A 23,477-nucleotide genomic window follows, 5' to 3' on the forward strand; every position below is an offset into this window, starting at 1 on the left:
CGGAGGCGAGTCGACCGGCGACGCCGGCACGGATCCCGGTGCCACTGCCGACGGGTGGAAGGAGCGCGGCAGCCGGTTCGCAACCGCGCCACCACCGCCCTTGCGCGCGGAGGGCAGCGTGAGCCCCGGTGACTCGACCGCCTGCAGGTAAAATTTCAGCCTATTTTTTAGTCATCTATTTTTTGTCCGTCTCTTTTTAACTATTAGATAATGGAGAGTTTCTTTCCGGACACTTATATATAATAATCGTGATTATAAGAGTTAAAATATCTCTCGTCAAACGTGATACGGCCGATTCTAAAACAATGTTATTTCCTCTCTGGGCTGCTGCCTTCTGGGTGCTGGCGCCTCGGCCTCGCCGCTGCCCTGTCACGGAGCGTTGGAGATAGGCAGACGCCAGCCCAGCGGCACCGCGCCGCGGCGCCCAAACGATCCGTGGGCACCCCCTCCCGCGTTTCACAGGCGGCCAAGAGTGCGCGCGAGCGGGCAGGCGCGCAGCCGGGCAAAAGGCAAATCCCGTGTCCGGAAAGCCCTCCCGTGTCATCTTACCGACTCCTCTCTCAGAAGCCACTCCATAAAACGGCGCCAAGCGCGCGCGCTTGCTCCCGCACCCAACCCAACTCCGCTGTCCGCTCCAACTCTCCTCCCACGGCCACGCCTCCGCCGCGGCGGCGAAGCTGAAAATAGATAGAAACACGAGGGGAAAGATTGACTAGACAATCCGATCCTTAGTTAATCACACACAGACAGGCTACCAGATTCGGGGGCGCTCCGACTCCGACTCCGACTCCGACCCTCCCCATCTCTCTCCCCGTAACCGTAAACCCCGGGTGGGTTTACCGCATCGCCGCCAGACGGCGAGAGGCGGTGGGGGGCAATGGCAGGGTGGGGATCCTCCAGGGTGGCGGCGTGCGGGCCGTGGGGCTGCCGCGGCGCCGCGCTGGAGAGGGAGCTGTCGCGGGACGGCAGCCACTACAGCATCTCCAGCGGCATCCTGCCGTCGCTCGGCGCGCGGAGCAACCGCCGCGTCAAGCTCAGGCCCTTCATCGTCTCGCCCTACGACCGCCGATACAGGTTCGCCGCGCCCGCGCCCGCGTCCTCCTCGTTACTACTAGTTCCCGTTCGGTTCTGCTTGCCTAGCTGTGTCATCCTGCCTACCGGTTTCAATCTCTGTGGGCTGGATTGAAACGTGGCTTGTTGTCGTTGCATTGTTGGCCTGTTGCTTTTGCATCACCGGTGGCTTGCTCTGCCTGCTCTAATTTTGGTGATGGTCGGCGAAGAGTTGCTTGGAGTATTGTAGTTCTGGATGAAGATAGCGGCCGAGCTTTCTCTTCGTATGTGGTTCACTAATTGTTGAGTTCCAAAGTGCATCACATGTTTCCATGAATTAGAAGGGGTGGCTTGTGAATTCTTTTGTTTTTTGTAGCTCAAAGTTGTTTGTACCCGTGCACTGCTTTCTTTTCTTTTTTCTTTCTTTTTTTGTCTCCAATTCTCTTCGATTGTAAACAGATAATGGATTTTTATATGTTTTTACTGCTTTCTTGGTTTGACCAGGACTGAATAATTATTTTTCCTTTTTGAAGTCAATAATTGATTTGTTTATGTTTTGCTTTTTTTAGAAGTCGCACTTCTGCTTTGATTTTGTTTACTTTGGTTTCTTAGATCGTTCGCATCAGCTTTAATTTTCCTTTAACTCCTAGAGAGACAAGAGAGGCGTGATATCGATGGTGACGTCTCTGCATTTCTTCTATTCACGTTCTGCTCTTCTTTATGCAACGATTCGTTGTCCAAAGTGCTCATTCTCGGGATTCTGGTGGGAAACCTTTTCTGGAAAACCTTTTCTGAATCGTTTTGTAATTTACTGAGTTGTTTAGTTACGGTGGGTGACATGTCTGTGTTTTCCAGGGTAGCTTTTGTTTTGCCCGTTTTTCTTACATGATTGGTCAACTTTTTTGGTGTGCTCTTTAGTTTATTACTTTATTCTAATCAGTGTCGGCTGTGTCCGATTTTTACATAATTTATTTACAAACGTAATATCGTTACAGAAGATTGAAACTCTGATTACATAATTGGTCAGTTTTTCTGCAGTGTTCCTTTTTCAGAAGGTATCATCTATATAGTTAGTAGTAATCATAGTCACTGTAGCACTACTTCAGTAGTAGTTTTAACTGACAGCAATTATGCCTTAATAGTTAACAAAACTAATTTTGCATAGATATTGTTGCTTCACCCTTGCATAAGCAGGACGATTTTGCTGGTGATAAATGATATTTTAGTTACAACACGAAGAAATGGTTCTGATGGTTATTGATTCTATGCAGATGCTGGGAGACTTTTCTCATAATTCTTGTGGTATACTCTGCATGGGTTTCCCCATTTGAGTTTGGCTTCATTCGGAAACCAACAGGCGCCCTAGCTGCAGTGGACAATGTCGTGAATGCGTTCTTCGCAGTCGACATCATCCTGACCTTCTTTGTAGCTTACTTGGATAGAATGACATACTTGCTTGAAGATGATCCAAAAAGGATAGCTTGGCGGTATACTACCAGTTGGTTTGTTCTTGACGTGGCCTCCACCATCCCAAGTGAATTTGCTCGGAAGATACTACCACCAAACCTCAGGTCATATGGATTTTTCAACATGCTTCGTCTATGGCGTCTCCGTAGAGTCAGCTCTCTGTTTGCTAGGTATGTTAACAATGGTGTATGTGCTTTGAGCGCAGGTGTATGTGTATATGAGACTAATGCTTTATTGCATGATAATCAATTTGTATAGTGCCGTTTATCACGATTTTGTCTTGTTATTCAAAAGTCTAGCTAATGTTTTCACTTAAAACTTCTTACTTTTTAGATTGGAGAAAGATAGACATTTCAATTACTTCTGGGTTCGATGCGCAAAGCTCATATGTGTAAGTAAGCAATTCATTTGAGACTCTCCTGTAAATCTTAATATTGTTGACGGATGACAGCTTATTTGCTTACCTCTGATCTTGCAGGTCACGCTTTTTGCTGTCCACTGTTCAGCGTGCTTCTACTATCTTCTCGCTGATAGGTATCCTGTCCCAAGGGATACGTGGATTGGCAATTCGATGCCAGATTTTCATCAGCGGGGTTTGTGGATTCGCTATGTAGTATCAGTGTATTGGTCAATCACTACTCTTACCACTGTGGGTTATGGTGATTTGCACGCGGAGAACACAAGGGAGATGATATTCAACATTTTCTACATGCTATTCAACCTTGGATTGACTGCCTATTTGATTGGTAACATGACCAATCTGGTTGTCCATGGCACCAGCCGTACTCGAAAATATGTGAGTTGTTTTTCACTTTTTTGTTGATGTCAACCTTTATAAGACTCATATTGAAGTTGCACCTAATAGCTTTTTTCTGTTATGTTTTGGATTAAAGAGAGATACAATTCAAGCAGCAACCAGCTTTGCACTAAGGAATCAGTTACCAAGTCGGCTCCAAGATCAGATGATCTCACATCTTAGTTTGAAGTTCAGGACAGATTCAGAAGGTCTTCAACAACAAGAGACCCTCGATTCGCTTCCTAAGGCTATAAGATCCAGCATTTCTCAGTATCAATTTTTCAATCTTGTCCAAAAGGTTTACTTGTTTGAAGGGGTGTCCAATGACCTGATTTTTCAACTGGTGAGGCTATGCAAGTTCCATTTTGTATCCATTTAAAATGTTTTACCACTGCTTCATCATGTACTTATCTTGCTTTGTGTTTTTCCATGGAAAAGGTTTCTGAGATGAAAGCTGAATATTTTCCACCTAGGGAAGACGTGATTCTGCAGAATGAAGCACCCACAGACTTTTATATTTTAGTTACTGGTAGCGCGGTAAGGATACCATTATGCATAAATAAATTTGGGGAAGAAAAGTAGTAGTTTTGCTATTGCGCAGAAACCAAATCACATGGTCATTCTGATATGCTTGTCACTTCTACAGGAGTTGATAGAGTTGCGAAATGGCGGAGAACAGGCAAGTCTTATGCGCTTTGATGCTCAAGTGGCAGTGAATTTATTGATCACATTGTCCTTTTAACATAATATGCTGGTACCTGCAGATAGCTGGAGTGGCTAAGGCAGGAGATGTTGTTGGAGAAATTGGGGTTCTTTGCTATAGGCCCCAACTATTCACAGTTCGAACAAAATCATTATGCCAGCTTCTGCGTATGAATCGCACTGCCTTTCTCAGCCTTGTTCAATCCAATGTTGCAGATGGAACAATAATAATGAACAACCTTATGCAGGTACAGGAACAACATTATTCTTCCTAATTTTCTTTGATGTTGCATATTTCAGTTATATTCGATTTGTACTTGTAGAGTTTTGACATAGAAAAGGTCAAAAGGAAGCTGAACCAACCCATTTACTCATTTAGATCAGGTTTCCATTATTATCCCTGTATTATCTTTCTTAACAATATGTGTAAGTCGACATTTTATTCTCAGGTAATCACTAGGCCGTATATTAGGTTCTTGAGTCATGTTAACTGTGGCATGACTTTTTCGTTTCATGGTCCTGATAATCACCAGCCACAACAATAGTGAAAATGTATTTTGAAATTCCATTGGTTTTAAATCTACTACTGAGATTATGATTTTTTTTCTTTTTTATTGTGGTTGTAGTTACTAAAAGAGCAGAAAGGCAACAGTGTAATGGTGGGTGTTCTGAAGGAGATTGAGAACATGCTAGCGCGGGGTCATCTGGATTTGCCAGTTACCCTCTGCTTTGCAGTAAATAAAGGAGATGATTTTATGTTACATCAACTTTTGAAGCGTGGTTTGGATCCAAATGAATCAGATAACAATGGGCATACGGCACTGGTATATGCATATCCATTGATTCATATGTGTGAGTGAACATATTTCTGTTAAGCAAGAAATTTAACAGTATTCGTTTCATTATTTACAGCATATAGCTGCTTCCAAAGGAGACGAACAATGTGCCAAGCTTCTTCTAGACTACGGAGCTGATCCCAATGCTAGAGGTACGAATAAAACTATAACTGTGATACATCTTTTACAGATTGACCAGAGCTGGTGATATTCTTGCCACCAAGAAAACTAAATTTACTAGTTAGGAATTCATGCTTCATTGATTGCCATGAGTCTTGAAGTTCACCTCCTTTTACCCTTCCATCCATTACAGACTCCGAAGGAAAAGTGCCTCTATGGGAGGCTTTATGTGAAAAGCATAATGCAGTGATAGAGCTGTTAGTAGAGAGTGGTGCAGAGCTATCATTTGGAGACACAGCCTTGTATGCTTGCATCGCTGTTGAGGAAAATGATGCTGAACTGCTTGAGAACATTATCCGTTATGGTGGCAACATAAACAGCTCAACGAAAGATGGAACCACACCGCTGCATCGTGCGGTCTGTGACGGGAATGTTCAGATGGCTGAGTTGTTGCTGGAACATGGAGCTGACATCGACAAGCAGGACAACAATGGCTGGTCAGCAAGAGATCTAGCTGATCAGCAAGCCCATGATGACATTCAGGTTCTCTTTAAATCACGAAAAGCACATAGGCAGCATGCCTCAAGTGGCAGAGTGGCACCTATGCTGATAGGGAGGTTCAACAGTGAACCCTCAATGCCAAACATGAACCATGAAGACGCCGAAGTACGCAGCAAAGTTGTTCCACAGAAGCTCCTCAGAAAGAGGGTCAGTTTCCAAAATTCTCTTTTCGGTGTCATTTCTTCATCCCAGGCCCGACAGGACACTGGCTGTCTGCTCTCGAAAGGCCTTGCTGGAACAGGTGGTCCAAGTTGCCGTCACGACTCCCTCATCAGGGTGACAATCAGCTGCCCTGAGAAGGGGAACGCTGCAGGGAAGCTCGTGCGCCTACCACGGTCGATGACTGAGCTTCTCGAACTAGGTGCAAAGAAGTTCGGCTTCAAGCCTGCCAAGGTCCTGACAATTGGGGCTGCTGAGATTGATGAGGTGGAGCTTATCAGAGACGGTGATCATATTCTTCTCGTCAGTGATGACTGGGTGCCAGATGTTGCGCAAATTAGGCCAAACCATAAGTGAGCCAACTGTGGTGCCCTTATTTCAATTTCACACAATATGGGAAAATATGCCCTTGTGATCCAAGTTGGGTAAGTATATAATAATGATTAAAGTCACCAATGAAGCTCTTCCGCATTGAAGAATTGACGACGATGTGCATGCCCACCATGGTTTTTTTCCCCTAACTGCCCGCCATGTAAATTGAAGTATATCCATGATAGTTTTGAAGCTGTAGGATGTATCTAGCTTGGAAATGAATTTGTAGTCAGTTGGTCCAGTAGACTGTAGTTTCGCCCTCTCTTTTCCAAGGGAAGGGGCCCACAAAATGTAATTACATGATTTTTTCTGTCTTTTGAGATCAAGCGTTCTATGGAAGTGAGTCAATGAATTTGTGAGATACTGATCCCATCAGTTTATTTTAGTTGCTATTTCAAATCGTTTTTTGTTATTTCAGTTTTTATTGGTTTCTGAACGGCTGAGCGCATTAGTGCTCGAGAAGCCGCCTGCAAGTTTCATTCTTGGATGGGCCAGCCCTGTATGGGCTAGAGAAGCGGCCTACAAACGCAGCATTTGAACGAGGCCTGGATGGGAAAAGCCCTAGCCCAATCTTGGAACCTTGCAGTTTGTCAGCATCAATATTCAATAGCATGGCAAATTGGCAATGCTATGTGAACTTGAGGAGTATGTTCAAAGTCATGTTAATTGAGTTCATACGGTTCCATGCTTGCAATTCTGATGAACACACCTCATACAAGAAAATCAATCCCGCGAGTGTAAACAGCCAACTACCAATCTGAAGCCCCACAGGCCACGGTGATCGCCTGTGAAGTTTGATGAACAAACTGCCAACTTCCCATCGCCTGGTGGGTGGCACAACCAAGAGCATTGGGGCTCCCTGCGAATCACAAAGCAGGACCACGTGAGGCGGAGAGGCGCTTGAGTGGAAGGAAGATCTTCAAATTTATTTGCTCAGCTACACCTCTCAACCTCCACCACTTGTGCTCATTCAAAGAACTGTTAGGCATCCCCTGCTGGATCCACAGCACATGATACCAGCCACAAAGCCAATGAGGACATGTGCTGCTGAGTACCGAAAATGCTTCACTTATCCCAGTCCTTCAAATATATAATATCTACCCAGGCTGAGGAGGAACGGAACAAAGCATGTGCTGTACAGATTCAACTTGCTTAATTGAAATCGTTCAGGGGGAAACCATTACATGTGACAAAAAAATCAGGGGAGCTCTAGGAACCCTTGAGATTTTGGGTCAGGCTCCACTACTACTTCGCGCTACATTTGCTCATACAAACTCACCAACTTGGGGTCTACTAAATGTGGAGGACGGAAACACTGGGAAAAAATCTTTAAAAAAAACGAGAAGGAACGATTATATTCTACAGTCTTTGCAACAAATCTTCTGAGGGTACCAATGTAGAGATGAAAGGAGAAAGAGCCGAGAGCAACGCCTTGGGGCACTCCTCATGCGGCAGATGTCCACACCCCGATATAGTTACTATCCTCTGCACAAGTGAAAAGCAGTGGATTGTTAAGAATACCTGCCAGACAAAATCAAGTCCCTACCAAAATCACACGCTCGACTAACAAATGGGAGCAGATTACTTACAGAATTTACAAGTTTCGAAGCCATGGCTTGTGCCGACTTCACAGAAACAAGAGCATCCTCGGAGCCCGCTACCACCAGAACCGGAAGCTCTTCCACTGATCTTAGTAAATCTGCTGCTCTTTTTGATGGTAGGACAGTAGAAAACGAAAGCCGGCCTACTTCATGAAGTGCTTCATCCCAGCCCTCAACAAATAGCGGAGCCTAACACAAAATCAATTCAAGTCGGTCAACAGTTCAATGTCCACAGAATGAGCAAAGCACGTGCATTTTAACATTGCATGTCTTTCACATGGATGGAAAACGAAGGCTACAGATACTAAATAGTTGTCCAGAAATTAGTTATTGAATAGGACTACTTCATCCGTCCCAATTTATAGATCATTTTGGCTTTTCTAAGAACATAGCTTTTTAACACGTACCTAGATATAAGCTGTCTAGATATATAATAAAAATTATGTATCTAGAAAAGCCCAAAATGACCTATAATTTGGAACGGAAGGTATAAGATGTAAGGATACTTTTTTCGCAGGACAAAATAATAGCAGTGCAATAAACACAAGATTATATGCATCACATCTGTACGAAAGCTTCCCAAAACTAGCTTGAAAATCAATGATTTGAAAAATATATTAAAGGGAGATGTAAGAATCACTAGGTGTGCTTACCTTGTATAGGTTAAGAATTTCTGTTGTCAACTTTGTGGCATCATACCATGCCCGCCGATTGATGACCTGAGTGATTTCAGTACGTAGAAGTGGCCGAACCATGTGCTTTTTCCTCAGAGGTGTATGCAGGAGTATACGAGCAAATGCAGGAATGACTTCTCTTGATAAGCTTACACCAATAAGAACTACTCCCTTCACTTCAAACTGCAAAAGCAAACAAATAACATTCACTACAACCTTGCATGATGGTTAACTTCCATCCAAAACAAAACGAGATAAAAACAAGCTAATTTCGCAAAGGGAAGTACCTTTCTATCACCTCCATAAGTTCGCAACTTCTCCGCAACTTTCAAGGCAAGCAAACCCCCATCATCATGACCAACTAAAACCACAGAATGCAAACCCATCTCTGAGCAAAATGAAATAAGAAGATCAACCTGCACAGGATCATACAAAATGTTGTTTGTAAACATGAAATAAGATCAACCTGCACATGATCATACAAAATGTTCTCTGTAAACATGATCTCTTCTCAGCTATATGCATTAGTCGATGCAGAAGCTGGGATATTAATATATTCCCTTTTCTAAAAAAAAACATGATGTCTTCTAAGTATAGAAAGGGAAAAACAATGTTCAGTGCAGGAGGTTTTTGCCCCTGGACTAAATTTAAGACAGTAGTTATTACAATAAAAGGTGTCCTCTTACAAGTCGTTAGTAGCATAAAACACTTCTTACTTCATAGACAATATATACCACCCTGAGGGTGGATGCTAGAAATACACATTCAGGTGATTATACTTATAAAAATGAAAATTAATTCTGACAGAAATGTGGCCTAGGAAGACAAGATTCCTCATGCTTATGCACTATTTTTTAATGCTCTATGAGACCTTTTATCAGTGAAGTATACACTAAGTGATAAAATACAAATTTTGACCAAATGCTGGCTGCAGTTACTAGACTTGCATTTTGAGTGGAGAAAAGGATCACCTGAGACTCCACCTCGTATGGATTCGGTAAGTTCTTATCTTCCCAGTCCTTTCTGCGAGGTCGAGATGTTAATCCCCATCCTGGGCGATCAAAGGCCATCACAGTGCAGCCCAATTGTCGAGCTAGCAAATTGGAAACATGTCTCCACGAGAATACTCCCCCTCCAAATCCATGCACCAAAACTACAGCGAATTTACCCTGCCCTCCAGCCTCAAGGTCAAAGCCCACATGATTCAAACATCCATCAGCATTGCCATCATCAAGACACATCAGAGGGATATCATCCAACAAAGTTGAAGATGCCATTGGTTCTACCAATAGTGGTGCATATAGCGAAGTATGATGATATTGATGGCTAAAGCTCCTATTCAGTAGGCGGCGGGTATTAGAGGAAGCAGATGGTGGACTCTCATGTCTTTGTCTTCTAGGAGAAATGCTTGATGAAATTACATCGTGATGAGTATCTCTCTCTGAAAAGGAGTCAGGGGATGAAGGTAGGCTGGCTGCTGGATCGGAAACTTTGTAGTGTATAGTGATCCCCTGGCAAGGTATGAACATGCTATCACTTTCTGCAAGAAAACTGATTGGCAAATCACGATCGTCCTGGATAAGTGTTTTCCTCTTTGTCTCACTTTCACTCCTTGTAAAAAGCTTTCCACTGTACGGTGTAGGAGACCGTGGAACCTTGTAGCATCCAGAAAAGGCATTCTTGTATGCTAAAATCTGAAAACAGTAGGAAAACAACAAATTCATAAATCATCAAAGTTTACATCAATCGAAGATCAAGCTGTAAAGCAAGAATCACAGCTTATTTATAAATTGATAACAAAGTGAGGTTTATAAGACCAAATGCATGGCAGTCATACCGATTCAGGGTCAATGCGGTGAATGAGAAGCTTCCGTCGAGCCCTGCAGCTTGTTCTGTAAGCAACAATAACATGGCCAAGAGCAAACACCAAGGAAGACAGGAAAAGTACAGGCATTCCCCATAGCTTCTTGAGATTGAGCTTGTGATCTGGTAATGATGGCGAGAGCTCAGGCCCAATGTCCTGCGCCGGACTATAAACAGATGCCTTAATTAACAAGATGAGCAGAGAAGCCAAGGAACAGAAAGTTGTTGTTCCAAGGTAAGGACCATGAGAGAGGCCAGAAGTATCAGACATGAGGTATACACCTGCAGAAGCAGCAGAACATTAGGTTAGTCTTTTGCTCTCAAATAAGATTATAAGAATAGAGCAGAACTTGGTAGACGCGTGCTTGAAACTGATCCGATAAGTTCCCAATTTCTTACAACCAGTCCAGCTAAACAACAGGCTTAGTTTAACTACCTCCCAAGAAAAGAGAGCAAGCAACAGCTATTCTGTGATTAATAACTGCAGATACACGCAGATTTCGCCGAAAGCTCCGTCCAAGCAAAAGAAGACAAGCACAGACGTAGTGAGTACTGTAGCTTTCAGATCACCAAATCCTCATAGAGGAATGCAAAAAGATCTTCTCAAGCTAAGACCTCACCCCAAAAATTTTGTATTCTAAAAATATAAACAGACCCTCTACATCACCAGAGCAAATAATCACAAAGGGGAGAAGTAGAAGAAGAAAAGGAAATCCAACTCAAACGAACGGGTTGGTTCTAGGTCGTTTGCCCTTTTTGAAGCATCAATGAGGAGTTAGCAGGCAGCGGGAGGGCTTACAAGTGATGACGATGGATCGAACGACGGAGAAGAGAGGTATGTCGGCAAGCGAGTTCCGGAAACGGTAGCGCTGGAGGTGGCCCCGCAGGCCGTTGCCGCGGAAGCAGCCGAGCCGCACCTCGAGCCAGAGCGCCACTGCCACGTCGCCCGCTGCCACCAGCGCCGGCGCCGACGCCACGAGCAGCGAGGCCAACATGGCGACCATGAACCAAACGGTCTTCACCCCGCGGCGCACCCGCTCCGCCCAGCCCTTCCCCGCTGCCGCCATCTCCCTGCGTTCCCCACTCCCGTCGTCTCCGGCGCTTGTACAAGCCGCCGCACTGTCCCCACCACAAATTTCCGGTGATCGCCGGCGGCCGAGGCTACCAGCCGCCGCCGCGCATGCGTCGCGGGCGAACCCCGCGCGAGTGCGGCGGGTTTAGGGTCCCGTGCGCGGGCCAAGGGGTTCGAGCCTCCGGGACGGCGGAGCGGCCCGACGGGCGAAGAGAAGAGGGGAGGCAGCACTGCGAACAGCGGAAGCGGCGGAGGGCATACGAGAAGAGGAGAAGAGGGGAGAGGCGGAACGGGAGGGGGGAGGGTACTTATGGAACAGTGGTTTGTGATTTTTTATTTATTTTTTGTTGCAGGGCATGTCAATTATTTATTGTGTTAATTCTGGCTGTGACTGGTTCATTAAATTTTTTGTTAGTGTGGTGAAGTGAGGTAGGAGACGAGGAGCCTCTGGCTTTTGGTTTTGTTGTCTGTATCCCAAAGGTTTTTATTGTTTGGTTTTGTTCGTTTCCTTGTTGCTACTGTTGGTAGAAGCAGGTTTTTTGCGTTGGAGACAGATGGAGTCCTTCGGTTACAAGAGGTCTAGCTTATGTTGGAGAAGAAATCAGCCTGCTGGGCTGTGCTGGCTGCAGCTGCAAGATCTCCGCTCACAAAAAGCTACAGCACTAGCTACAGTGCAATCAAAGTCCACCAATTAATGACTCAACTGCAAAAACCAACTACAGTGAAGCCTCATCGCTATATCTATCTCTCACTGTATATAAAAGATAGCACACATCTATGTTAACCATGTTGTGCTCTCTCTTACACATTTGGTGTGTCAAGAGTCTCATTCCTCAATAATTTGGTTTATACATCATATTAAGTTGAGTTGGCCCAAACGATTTCTACATATAGATTGTGTTTAGAACATTTTATCTTCGTTTGTAAATATATTTGAATCAATATTTTTTAATAAACCATTTGCATTATTCGCTAGAAAAGTACCCGAAGTACTAAACAAATATAGATATGTCTCAGGAGCCTAACTTGTAAACTTTTTGTGGTGGGTGAGTGGATAGGGAAAGGTTTGAACCATGTTAAGTTTGATTGGGTTTCGAAGGCAGTTCAAGTCCTTTTGTTTGAAACAAAATTCTACCTCTATTTATTAAATACGTATAAGGTGGTATAAGTCTTCAGTTTATTATATCAACATAATATACAGTTTAGTCCTCTTAGTTAAAATGCAATTAACTATGAATCTCGCCCCATTTCATGTGGGATCCATACTGATTACCAAAAAAAAATTGCCACGCGGTCATTGATATGAGGGAAGATAGTTACAATGACATGAATTGTATTGATATCTAACTTGTCAATAGACTCATTCGCAAGGGCAATACTAATCGAAAGTGCAATGCTAATGAACCTGGATCATCATCCAGACCATGTATTTATTGATTGTAAAGCTTATGTTAATATGTGCACTTTGTCTGACATACACCATTGTTAGTATGCAAGAATACGAAAATTACGTTTTTAATTTCCCATGAAAGTAATAGGAACTAAACGTTGCATCCCTTCTCTCTTTTCGATAGAGGAGTTCTTCAAAATTCCACCCTACAAGCGGGTGCAAATATTTCATAGAACCTGTCAGAACAAAACCACCCGTTTGCGCCGGCAAAAGGAGTGATCCCATCCCATAGCGACCCGTGGTGCCAATATTACCCCGGCAGCAGCACAGTACCCCCCAGCCACCAACCGGCCCCAACCCCAAACGGTCGGGACTAGCGGGAGGAGGCGCGGCGTGCACGCGATCGCAGCCGTTCGTTCGCTGCTCCCCTGCCGCGGCACGGGTGGCTCCACGCCCGCTGTCCAGTCTCGTACTGCCTGGGCTAGCCACTCCCCAGCTCCCCGTCCCCGCACCCCCATACGCTCCTTTTCCTGCAGATACGGCGCGGGCCCCGCTGCAAGCCCAACCCGGCACATGCGCCTCGGAGGCCCCACTTCCAGCGTGGAGTGATTCACGCGTGGGCCTGGATCCCCTAGAGCAGAGTAGGTGCTGGCGCTGCCTCCTGCTAGTCACAGTGCGTGTTTAGTTCGCGAAAAGTGCGAAAATTGGCTACTGTAGTACTTTCGTTTTTATTTGGTAATTAGTGTTCAATCATAGATTAATTAGGCTCAAAACGTTCGTCTCGCAATATCCAACCAAACTGTGCAATTAGTTTTTATTTTCGTCTACATTTAATGCTCTATGTACGTACCGCAAGATTTGATGTGACGAGTACTGTAGCACTTTTTGGGAAAACTTTTCGCGAACTAAACAGGACGACAATTCACATACTGACAACTGACAAGAAATAGTGTTGGCATTCAGCCCTTGTTTAGTTGGCCAGAGTTGGCGCGCGCCGGATTCCAGTAGCGCACTGTTGACTACTGTAGCGTTTCGTTTGTATTTGGTAATAATTGTTCAATCGTTGACTAATTAGACTTAAAATGTTCGTCTCGCAAAGTACAACCAAACTGTACAATTAGTTTTTTATTTCATCAACATTTAGTACTCCATGCATGTACCGTAAGTTTGATGTGACGGGGAATCTTCTTTTTGCATAGTGTTAAAGTTGGGAGTTGGGGTGAACTAAACACCCCCTCAATAGTGTTTGGATTAATTAGACGGGGGGCCAGTATAATTTGTTCAGTTTTAACCTCAGCTTTTTTTCTTTTTGAGCTCGAATGCTCGATGCTCTGTTCGCGTAGTTTAATCCCGGTTCGAGTAGAGCTTTGCGTCGTAATAATGTCTTGGCGCGAAACCCCCGTTCAACAACAGCTGCTGGATGCATGATTGTCAATTATTCTTCCCTGTTGGTTTTTTATACGTTTTGGGTTTGGTTGGCGACGTGGAAATTTTCTTGATTTGCATGGCTATGTTAAATTATTAGTGTTAAAGAATGTCAATGTTACAGCTTGTGCAGGCAATGATTGATTGATACAAAGCAAATAGTCTCGAGAAAGGAACTCTCTTTTGACAGGACTATAGGCGTTCTAGAAAAGAATGCAATTTTAGGCGCATTCTTGATTAAATATATAGTTAAAATATTAACGCATATAACGCCAAATAATTATATTATGAAAATATATCTCATGACAAATCTAATGATACTTATTTCACATCATAACTATTTATATATAGTTAGTTAAACTCGAGATACTTTAATTTGCTATTATGCTAGAATTTATATTCTTTTCCGGATGGAGGGATGAACTTCAAAATTAGTGTTTAGATCATCAATTGCTTCCTTTTAGAGACGTACGACATTAATATTCAAGAACTACTTTATTTTCAAAGTGGAAAGGATTCTAGAAAATAATTACATAATATACACTAGAGCAAAATTAGAGCCCCTCATGTTTATACAAGCTAGAGTAGTGCGTGTATAAATCTTCAAGCTGCAAGTCATATGCATAGTCGTACAATAGTTGTACGTCCTATTACAATGCATGGATATGTTCGCTAGTTAATACTCTTATCTGTAATGCACTATTACCTTTAGTACAACCAGACGAAAATTCTTATGCTTGGGGAGTGGAGGTACATACTAACCGAAAGAGAGAGTATCAGACAAAAATTTGGAGAAAGATTTTTTCTCGTTTTAATATTGTATGTATACACGTATAAAAGATAGATTAGATGGCACGTACTCTCTTTGTCTCACAGGAGATACCAATGTAAATAGACAATAACCTAATATTTCTATAAAAGTTAGTCTATAGTGTTTTTTTAGTGGGTTACCGTAGAAAGTATCTACGTGTGACCTACATTTTTGTTTATAATAATGATACTATTTGTGGTAAAAAAATCAATGCTATATTTTTTTTATAGGACCGATAGAGTAAGTTTTGAAAAATGAAGTTCATGCATTCTGAGCATATAGGAGTACTATTGTCTCCGTTTTTCTCCGAGCTCCTTCGTCATAAACGTTTTGTGTGTTTTATAAAACACGAAAACGAGAGCTTTCTTTACACATTGGTTCTACGCTTATCATCGGAGACCAAAACACGTCTAAATCATTGACCCTCGGACCTGCACCATAGTCCATAGGTAATATAGTTCTAGCTAACACGTGTGGATCACCAAGCGTTTTGTGTTGGTCTTCCTCTTCCATCTTGTGAGTTGGGCACGCCACGGTACTGACAACTGATGACAGGAGCCTGCGTGGTCAAGTAGGATTTTTTTAACACTTTTTTAAAACTATTTTTAATTCGAATACTATTTTTTTTAACTAGCACTTTTGGCCACGCCTATTCGCATGGCCGGGTGAAATCACGTTGCCGCACTATGCATGGGGGCGTGGTAGGATCAGTGACGTGGCAACGACAGGGCCGCTGAACGCTGACGTGGCCGGGGCTGCCGCGCCGTGGATCTTGGCGCGGCACTGACGCGCCACAGAGCATGGCGCGGCAAGCCCGCGGCAAGACAGGCAGGCGAGCAGAGGTCAGGAGCGGAGCGAGGTCGGTCAAAGATTTGGTCTCGTGTTTTCGGGCGCGACGTCGCGACGAGCTAGCGGCCCCCCTCCCCCCACGCCTGCATTCCACACACGATCAGCAACGCAAGACGTGATTTAACGCATGACGCTGACAGGGTGAAGATTTATACACGCACCGCTCCTACCGCGCCCCCCATGCATGGCGCGACAACGTTAGTTCGCCGCGCCATGCGAATAAGCGCGGCCAAAAGTGTTAGTCTTGAAAAAAAAATAAACATTGTTAGAATTAAAAATAGTTTAAAAAATGTTAAAAATAAAAAAAAAATCTCAAGTAGTAAGGCAAAAGACGAGGGCATATCCGGTACAGTACGTGGGATCGACGAGACGGTGAATCGACCAATCGGCTTGTGCGTCAGCGTGGTCGAATCGCGGTCTGAGCCGAACCCGAAGCCAAGTCGTAGGGCGCAGCTTTTCATGCGCCGCTAGGCACAGGCCCCCTCCTTTGCCCGCTTCCGTGTGGGCTCCTGTTTGGACCCACACGTCAGTCGCCGAAAGAGTTGAAAAAATCCTCGCGTGCACTCGTAGCCCGTAGCCCGTAGGGCCATGCAGCCGAAAGGCGCTCCCCTCCTCGGGGCTCGGGAGGCGTCAGGGATCTAACAGTAACGGCCGAAAGGACGGTGGAACGCAGCGCGGGTTGAGACGCGTTACTGCTGACTTGTGGGCCCACCCGCTGATTCCCCGCTGCTGACTTGTGGGCTCCTCCGCCGATTCCCCGCGCAGCCGCAAGTGGCGTCGTGTCATCCCCTGTTAACTAACGTACCCTTCCTGCGGCCTGCAAGCCGTTAGAACACATGCACATGGCAGTAGTACTGAGCACGGGGAAAAGTGACTCGCCTCCAGCCCTTTTTACTGCCACTGCCCCCCGCGTGAATTGACTTGCGTACTGAGCTACGAGTACTGTACTCCACTGACTGCTGGGACCATGGCCCCGGGCCCCGGGGCGCAGTGCAAGACAGCCAGAGGGGTACGGTACGCACGCGCGTGAGGGAGAAAAGCTGCCGCGGAAGAGCTAGTAGATGCCGTGGCCTGACCTGACAGTGCGATCGGGGCCGTGCGAGTTCTCTGGCACGTCGGGATTCTCACCTACTACGGTGAAACAACAAAGGAATCCAGTCACCAAGCAAGCGCTATGACCGCTCGCTGTCTTGTTGCTTTTAGTAACAACAGGAAAAGCACCACATTCGGCTTGATCGCGTTCACACAACGTCACATTTTCATAGCACACAAACCAGGTGGCAATGCTCGCATTACCTGAAACAGACGCATCATTGGAAGTGCGAAAGGTGCGGTCCGGTGCCATGTGCGGCTCGGCTCGGCGCTTGCGACATTCATGTGACCGCCCCCGGCGCCCGGCGGCACGTTCCCTAGTTTTGGAATACCCACAACACAGATCTGTGTGGTGCCGGTCCTGGGCTCCCGGCATATTATATATATATATATATATATATATATGGAAAATATATTCAGTAGCCAGCTATAAAATAAGTTATTCTGTAGCCACCTCCATTTACGATAATTTTATATACTAATTTACGATAATGTCAATACATATTTACGATAGTTAGGTTACTATAACACATAGGGATATTACCATAACGTTATAGTAAACCACTTAGTAAGAAGTTACTATAACACATAAGGATAATACATATTTTGTAGCCAGCTACAGAGTAGTAGTTCTATATATAGAACTACTATCATGTAGCTGGCTACAAAATAACTTATTCTGTAGCCACTTTGAGTTACGATAATTACTATGTTAATTTATGATATTATAGTAACTCCTTACTAAGTGGTTTACTATAACGTTATGGTAAATATCGCCATGTGTTATAGTAACCCAACTGTCGTAAATATGTATTGACATTATCGTAAATTAGTATATAAAATTATCGTAAATGGAGGTGGCTACAGAATAACTTATTTTGTAGCTGGCTTATGTTAATAACTTATTCGGTAGCCAGCTGCAGAGTATATATATATATATATATATATATATATAGCCAGGACCGTTTGATGCGCGCGCACATGCATGTGCGATCTGGCCACGCGTGCGTACGTGCTAACACGCATGACCGGTCAATGAACACCCTGAGATGTAGATTATCCCATCCCCCACCCCACCCGGGTTCTTCCTTGGGAGACGTACAGTGCATCCATATCTAGATCTTCAGGCGCTCATAACATGTGTTTTTATTTGACTATAAAACGAGATGAAACACATGTAATGATGAACCGGCCATCATGACAATACTTTAAAAACTGGCCCGGCCGGCCGCGGCCGGTCCCTGCCAAGTACGGAGTAGACCCAACGATCGAACGGAATACGAGACGGCAGCATCTAGACGGGGACCGTTGCGAGCGGTACACCCCACGTACGTTACGCCGTTCGACCCGTCCGTCCCGTCCCCGTCGCCCTGGCCGATCCGCAGCGCGTGGCAGCACGTACCAGCAGCGCGGGACCAGGCACCGGCTGCGTGCATGCGGCTCTGCTGTGCGCTAGGCTGAGGCTGCTACAGTTCGGATTCAACGCCTCGGCCTGACTCTTGTCTCATTAGAATTGCAGCACGAGCACTATATCGTCGACTGATCCAGTGCTGCCGCGCGTCTGTGCCACGAATAAACGCACACGTACTGTCAGGCCACACACAGCTCCGTCCCGCGCCACCATTCATTGTTCAGTCAAAGGATGTCGCCAAATTTGTTCTTGTTTCCCGGGCTGACGGGGCGCGCGCGCTCTCTCCATGCGTGTTTTGTGCAGTAATCAAGCTAAAAATGGATCAAACTTGACAAGTGACAGTTGAGGATGTGACGGGGGCTCAATTTTCCATTTGGTTCTCCTAAAAGGATGCAGTTCCAATTTTAGTTAGAGTCAATGCAAAATCGCATTAGCATTTAAGTATATGAATGAATAGAATCATTATCCCTTATTATACATCGAGTCAAATTTATTGGAACGGAGGGAGTGTTACTTAGAATTGAGGTAGTAACTCCATCAGGTTTAGCAGTGACTGCACTTACACTGTACATGTACCAGCACAAAAGTTTCTAAAGTGCGTAGAAATTATCATAGTTTCTACATGTATTTATTGCCCTGCCCGTTCAGCTTTTGTGAAGAGAGAGACAGAAATTTGTAGAAACTGTTTCTTCTCTAGACTCAAAGTCTACATGAAAATCGAGAGGCGAAGAAACGAAGACAACAGAGCGTTGGGGAAGGATCCATCGTCTCTATTCCATGCTTGCAGATCCCGTGCGCCCTCCCCTTCCCTCCCCATCCTCACCGCGACACCCCGGCTCGTGCGAGGACGTCCGGCGGAGCTCATGGCTGCTCGGCAGCGCTCGCTGACGTCCGTCGCCGCTGTCTGCGGAGGTCGCGACCGCCCGATGGGGCTCGCGGCCACGTCCGCCCCGATTCTCCGCGGTCGCCCAGCACATGCGCAACTGTCCGGCACCGCCGTCTGCGGAGCTTGTGTCCGTGTGCCCATGCCCCCCCCACACACGCCGTCGCAGACCCCTGCCCCAGGCGCTGCAGAGCTTGCAGGGGCTGGCGTGGCCGCGGAGCTCGTGTCGCCTCGCTGCCGTAGACCCCCACCCTGTGCGCCGTGGAGCTCGCGTGGCCACGGAGCTTGCGCCGGCTCGCCACCGCACACGGTGCTTGCACAGGCTCGCCCCATGGTCTCCATGAAGTGCTTGGTGTCAGGGACCAATACTAGAGTATCCAAAGAGGGTGAGCTAATAACCATCAATGTTGGTTCATCCGAAGCGGTCAAGAGCGCGACTACACCTTTTGCTGGGCTCCGCCTCGTCTGACCACCGAGGCCATGGGCTCCGCCCCATCCGACCCCAGAGGGTTGGCTCCGCCTCGGTGGACACCGAGCCCGCGGGCTCCGCCTCGCCCGACCCCCTAGGGTCGGCTCCACCTCAGCTGATTCCTAAGGACTGACTCCGTCTCGTCCGACCCCTGAAGGTTGGCTCCACCTTGCCCGACATCTGAGGGCTGGCTCCGCCTCGCCTGACGTCCGAGGGATGGCTCCGCTTCGGCTGACTCCTGAGGGTAGACTCCGCCTCATCTGACACCCGAGGGTAGGCTCTGCCTCGGCCGACCCCCGAGGGTCGGCTTTGCCTCAGCCGACCCCTAAGGGCCGGTTCCGCCTCGGCCGACGTCTGAGAGCTGGCTCCGCCTCGCCTGATCCCTCGAAACACGGTTCCTAACAGAAGCTCACGTCGCCGCCAACCACTACGGCCCAGAAAATACCACTCAAAGTCAAACTTCTGGCATCGTGTAGGGAGTGGTCACATCTCAGCATGACCCGTCCCCACGACATGTCACCCCGGGGAACTCACATTGCCCACAGTGATGGAAGCGTGGTCACTATGCCGCCAACTCCCTGCCTGACCACCGTCCAATGTTAGTCAACCGGCGTCAGTTGACTGGCACTCTACCGCTAGCCCCTCGCATGGCTTCTGTTAGGGGACCCTCTGACCATTCTGTCCTCTCGGATGGGACGGAAGACAAGAATGGCGAGCGACGCCCGCATGTAAGCTGTAGTAGCCAACAGGACCCCGGTACGACGCTGCTGTCACCACGATCTATAGGGCCAGCGGAATCCACGTGAAGAGGAGGACGGCACACCCCCGGGAGCCTTATTTTTCTTTCTTTTTCCCTCTTCCCTTTGGCTGTAACCCCTGCTTTCCCTTGGTCTATAAAAGGGAAAGCAGGGCATCCCACTTGAGAGATCGGCTCACCGCACCGTATAGGAGATCGATTCATCGAAAAACACACCGAACCTTAGAGACTTGGGAAGTACCTCCCTCTCTCGTCAGTTTGTAACCCCCTACTATAAACTCAGTGCTGGTAACACGAGCAGCTCAAAACTAGACATAGGGACATTTGGCCCAAACCAGTGTAATCCTTGTGTCCTTTTAGCACACTATCCGGGTCAGACGCGCAATATACAAATTTACTAGCCGGTGCTTACTCGAAACACAGACAGTTGATGTGCTAGGTAGGGCCTTTTGCGTGTTTCTACGTCAACACTAGGCCTCAGATGGCCAATCGCAACGTCAACTGGGTCCCGTGCATGCGCGTGCGCTTCGGGAACCTAGACTTCGTCATCACGACGGAGGGAGAGTTGGTGCGGTTTTCCGCTACCACGCAACCCCTCCTCTTCACTGGCCTCGATGCAGTCGCTGAGGCGCTCGAGGAGCTGCAGCTACCTACAACGGGAGTCCGCACCCCCGGAAGCAACCAGCCCCTCAACCTCAACTATGGAAGGCCCCACCGCGACGCACGTGACACCCCGATGCTCGTAGACACAAAGCACCCTCTGAACGACCCGACGAGGACGTACCGGTCCATCAGGCCCAACAGGGCGGCGAGCCGCACGCCACGGTTCTGGTGCGGGAGCATCTCGGCCTCCACCACGACGCCCGCAACACCCTCGATGCTCGTAGGCGTGCCTACGGTGACGCGAAGGAGGGGGCTAGCCGCGGTTACCATCTGCGTCGTGGCAAACACTACGACAGCGGTGAGGACCGAAGCCTGAGCCCCAACTTGATGGGACCTCAAGCCTTTGGCCGACATGCCCTCAAGGGCAAGGCAAAGCGGGATGAGGACGCCAACGAAGGCGCCTCTAAACCTCCCAACAAAAGGAAGAACAAGCGGTGGCGCGGTAGCTCGCTAGTGGCCAACGCCGACTGCACGGAGGGCCAGAAGCCTACGGAGGGTACCTTGAGCCACTTCGAGAAGCTGCTTGAAGGGCCATGTCCGAACCATGCTTTCCCCATCAAGCACCTGTACAAGGACTTCATTCTCTTGAAGCGGTTCTTGTCCGGAAGCTCTAACGAGGGTAGCATAGGACGGAGCCTAGCTAAACAAAGCGTGCGATGTCGCCCCCCTTGCTCGACCAAATATGCAAGGACCGCCACAAGCTCTTCCCGCCGTAGGAGGGACCGTACGCCGTCACGGAGATGCTCCGGCCTGGCGCCTACCAGCTCAAGACCATCAACAGTGAGGTCTTCGTCAACGCTTGTAACATCAACCGGCTATGTCACTTTTACCCTTAATAAACGCATGCTTTCTTTTATTATTAGTTTCACTGTTGAACTCCACGATCTTTTGGGACACCCGCCCCTAGCAAATGGTGGGGGTCGGGCCTCATTCAGGGGCTAATAAGAACATATCTATCCATTAGATAACCTCTATGTCAAACCCTTTTTCACGATTAAGACCCAAAAGCAAAGTCTGTGGAAATAAAACCTGAGTAAAACTGGTCGGACTGCGAGAAACCTACGCTCCAGCGGCGACGGTGCCTTTGCTCACCAGCGTAATTAGAGTTTCTTTTCCACACCCTGGGCTTTTTTAGCATTAGCCATGGAAAGGGTTGGTACGCTTTAAAAATATATCTGCCTAGCAAACATTCTCAGTGCCCGACCGCCTTTCACATTAAGACCTAGGCGCTGGGGTTGCGGGAACAAGCTGTAAGTACAACTAGTCGAACTTCAGGAAACCTATGCCCTAGCGGCTACGATGTCTTGGCTCACCAGCATGATCAAAATTGGTTCACCCGCATCCTGAGCTTCTGTGGCCTTGATGACAAAGAGGGTCAGAATGCACTAACCTTTTTATACAAAAAGGGAAGAAGAGCTAAGAAGTTGTTTGCTATAACAAAATTTAAGAGTTTGTCCATTTATTACAAGTTCTCCGCCTAGCTTACCTGCCTAACTAAATTCTTGTGCGGGATGTCCTCATCCTCTATCTCCATAGGAAAACCTTGTCCCAACAGGTAACACAAGTCAATTGGATGGCCTGACCGACACCGTGAAATGGGTAGGGAGCAGCGGAATGCCCCATGCGAGTTGTGCCGACCCCATTGCGAATAACGGACCCGATCCCGCTCAATCATATCCGGTAAGACCTTCCTGAACCCATCACTCTTGTCATCAAGGTAAAACCTATGCCTAGGTCGATCGAAAGGCTCTAGGAAGCAGCCAAAAGATGAGCGCATGCCTACCCAAATCTTCCCCGCGAAGGATTCGCCGAGAGATGGTTCACCTTCAGAGGCTACGGGCTGCCGCAGGTAAGTGGGATACAGAGCTGAAAACGCTCCTACGGTCCATTAACACCCAGGAGTTCAAAGGCTGGTCCACTAGTGGGTTCACGGCCGCTCTAGGGCACCCTTGAGTGAGGGGAGGTTGAAAACTCTAGTTTGGTTTTGGTGAATTGATGAAACCCTAAGTGCTAACCTAGTTTATCAAGTGATCATGACATAGGTAGCACATTCCAAGTGGTGAAGCAAATAAAGATCATGACATGATGATGGTGATGACATGGTGATGATCAAATGCTGGGACTTGAAAAGAAGAAAGAGAAAAACAAAAGGCTCAAGGCAAAGGTATAAATGGTAGGAGCTATTTTGTTTTGGTGATCAAGACACTTAGAGAGTGTGATCATATTTAGGTTTGATAGCCGTACTATTAAGAGGGGTGAAACTCATATCAAAATGCGGTTATCAAAGTGCCACTAGATGCTCTAACTCATTGCATATGCATTTAGGATCTAGTTGAGTGCTAACACCCTTGAAAATGTTTGTGAAAATATGCTAACACATGTGCACAAGGTGATACACTTGGTGGTTGGCACATTTGAGCAAGGGTTAGGAACTTCACTGGCGAAGTGTCCGCC

General features: G+C 46.7%; 2 protein-coding genes across 2 annotated transcripts; one reads left to right on the top strand and one right to left on the bottom strand.

Moving 5' to 3' along the window:
* Nucleotides 1-551: 551 nt before the first annotated feature.
* LOC136450226 (potassium channel AKT1-like) lies at nt 552-6,422 on the top strand. Its single transcript, XM_066450593.1, has 11 exons — nt 552-1,074; nt 2,322-2,687; nt 2,851-2,908; nt 2,996-3,313; nt 3,411-3,656; nt 3,752-3,850; nt 3,960-3,992; nt 4,078-4,263; nt 4,642-4,839; nt 4,928-5,003; nt 5,165-6,422. Exons 1-11 carry the CDS (start codon nt 878-880, stop codon nt 6,046-6,048), a joined length of 2,661 nt encoding a protein of 886 aa, XP_066306690.1. The 5' UTR covers nt 552-877; the 3' UTR covers nt 6,049-6,422.
* Nucleotides 6,423-6,848: 426 nt separating this feature from the next.
* Nucleotides 6,849-11,549, bottom strand: LOC136452594 (uncharacterized). The gene is made up of 7 exons (XM_066453199.1): nt 11,001-11,549; nt 10,176-10,483; nt 9,310-10,032; nt 8,626-8,754; nt 8,318-8,521; nt 7,653-7,853; nt 6,849-7,548 (listed from the first exon to the last, which is right to left on the bottom strand). The coding sequence occupies exons 1-7, from the start codon at nt 11,266-11,268 to the stop codon at nt 7,423-7,425; spliced, it is 1,959 nt and encodes a 652-aa protein (XP_066309296.1). The 5' UTR covers nt 11,269-11,549; the 3' UTR covers nt 6,849-7,422.
* Nucleotides 11,550-23,477: the final 11,928 nt, after the last annotated feature.

This window comes from Miscanthus floridulus, chromosome 5 (assembly GCF_019320115.1).
Source record: "Miscanthus floridulus cultivar M001 chromosome 5, ASM1932011v1, whole genome shotgun sequence".
NCBI classification, from domain to species: Eukaryota; Viridiplantae; Streptophyta; class Magnoliopsida; order Poales; family Poaceae; genus Miscanthus; species Miscanthus floridulus.

What these genes read in the sequence shown, in the direction of transcription:
- LOC136450226 (XM_066450593.1), top strand. Translation starts at nt 878, where the DNA reads ATGGCAGGGTGGGGATCCTCCAGGGTGGCGGCGTGCGGGCCGTGGGGC. An exon ending in TTTTAGTTACTGGTAGCGCG is followed by an intron (nt 3,851 to 3,959) that starts GTAAGGATACCA and finishes TCACTTCTACAG; the next exon opens with GAGTTGATAGAGTTGCGAAA. An exon ending in ACAATGGGCATACGGCACTG is followed by an intron (nt 4,840 to 4,927) that starts GTATATGCATAT and finishes CATTATTTACAG; the next exon opens with CATATAGCTGCTTCCAAAGG.
- LOC136452594 (XM_066453199.1), bottom strand. Translation starts at nt 11,268, where the DNA reads ATGGCGGCAGCGGGGAAGGGCTGGGCGGAGCGGGTGCGCCGCGGGGTG. An exon ending in ACCGCATTGACCCTGAATCG is followed by an intron (nt 10,033 to 10,175) that starts GTATGACTGCCA and finishes TACTGTTTTCAG; the next exon opens with ATTTTAGCATACAAGAATGC. An exon ending in AAATTCTTAACCTATACAAG is followed by an intron (nt 7,854 to 8,317) that starts GTAAGCACACCT and finishes ATTTTGTGTTAG; the next exon opens with GCTCCGCTATTTGTTGAGGG.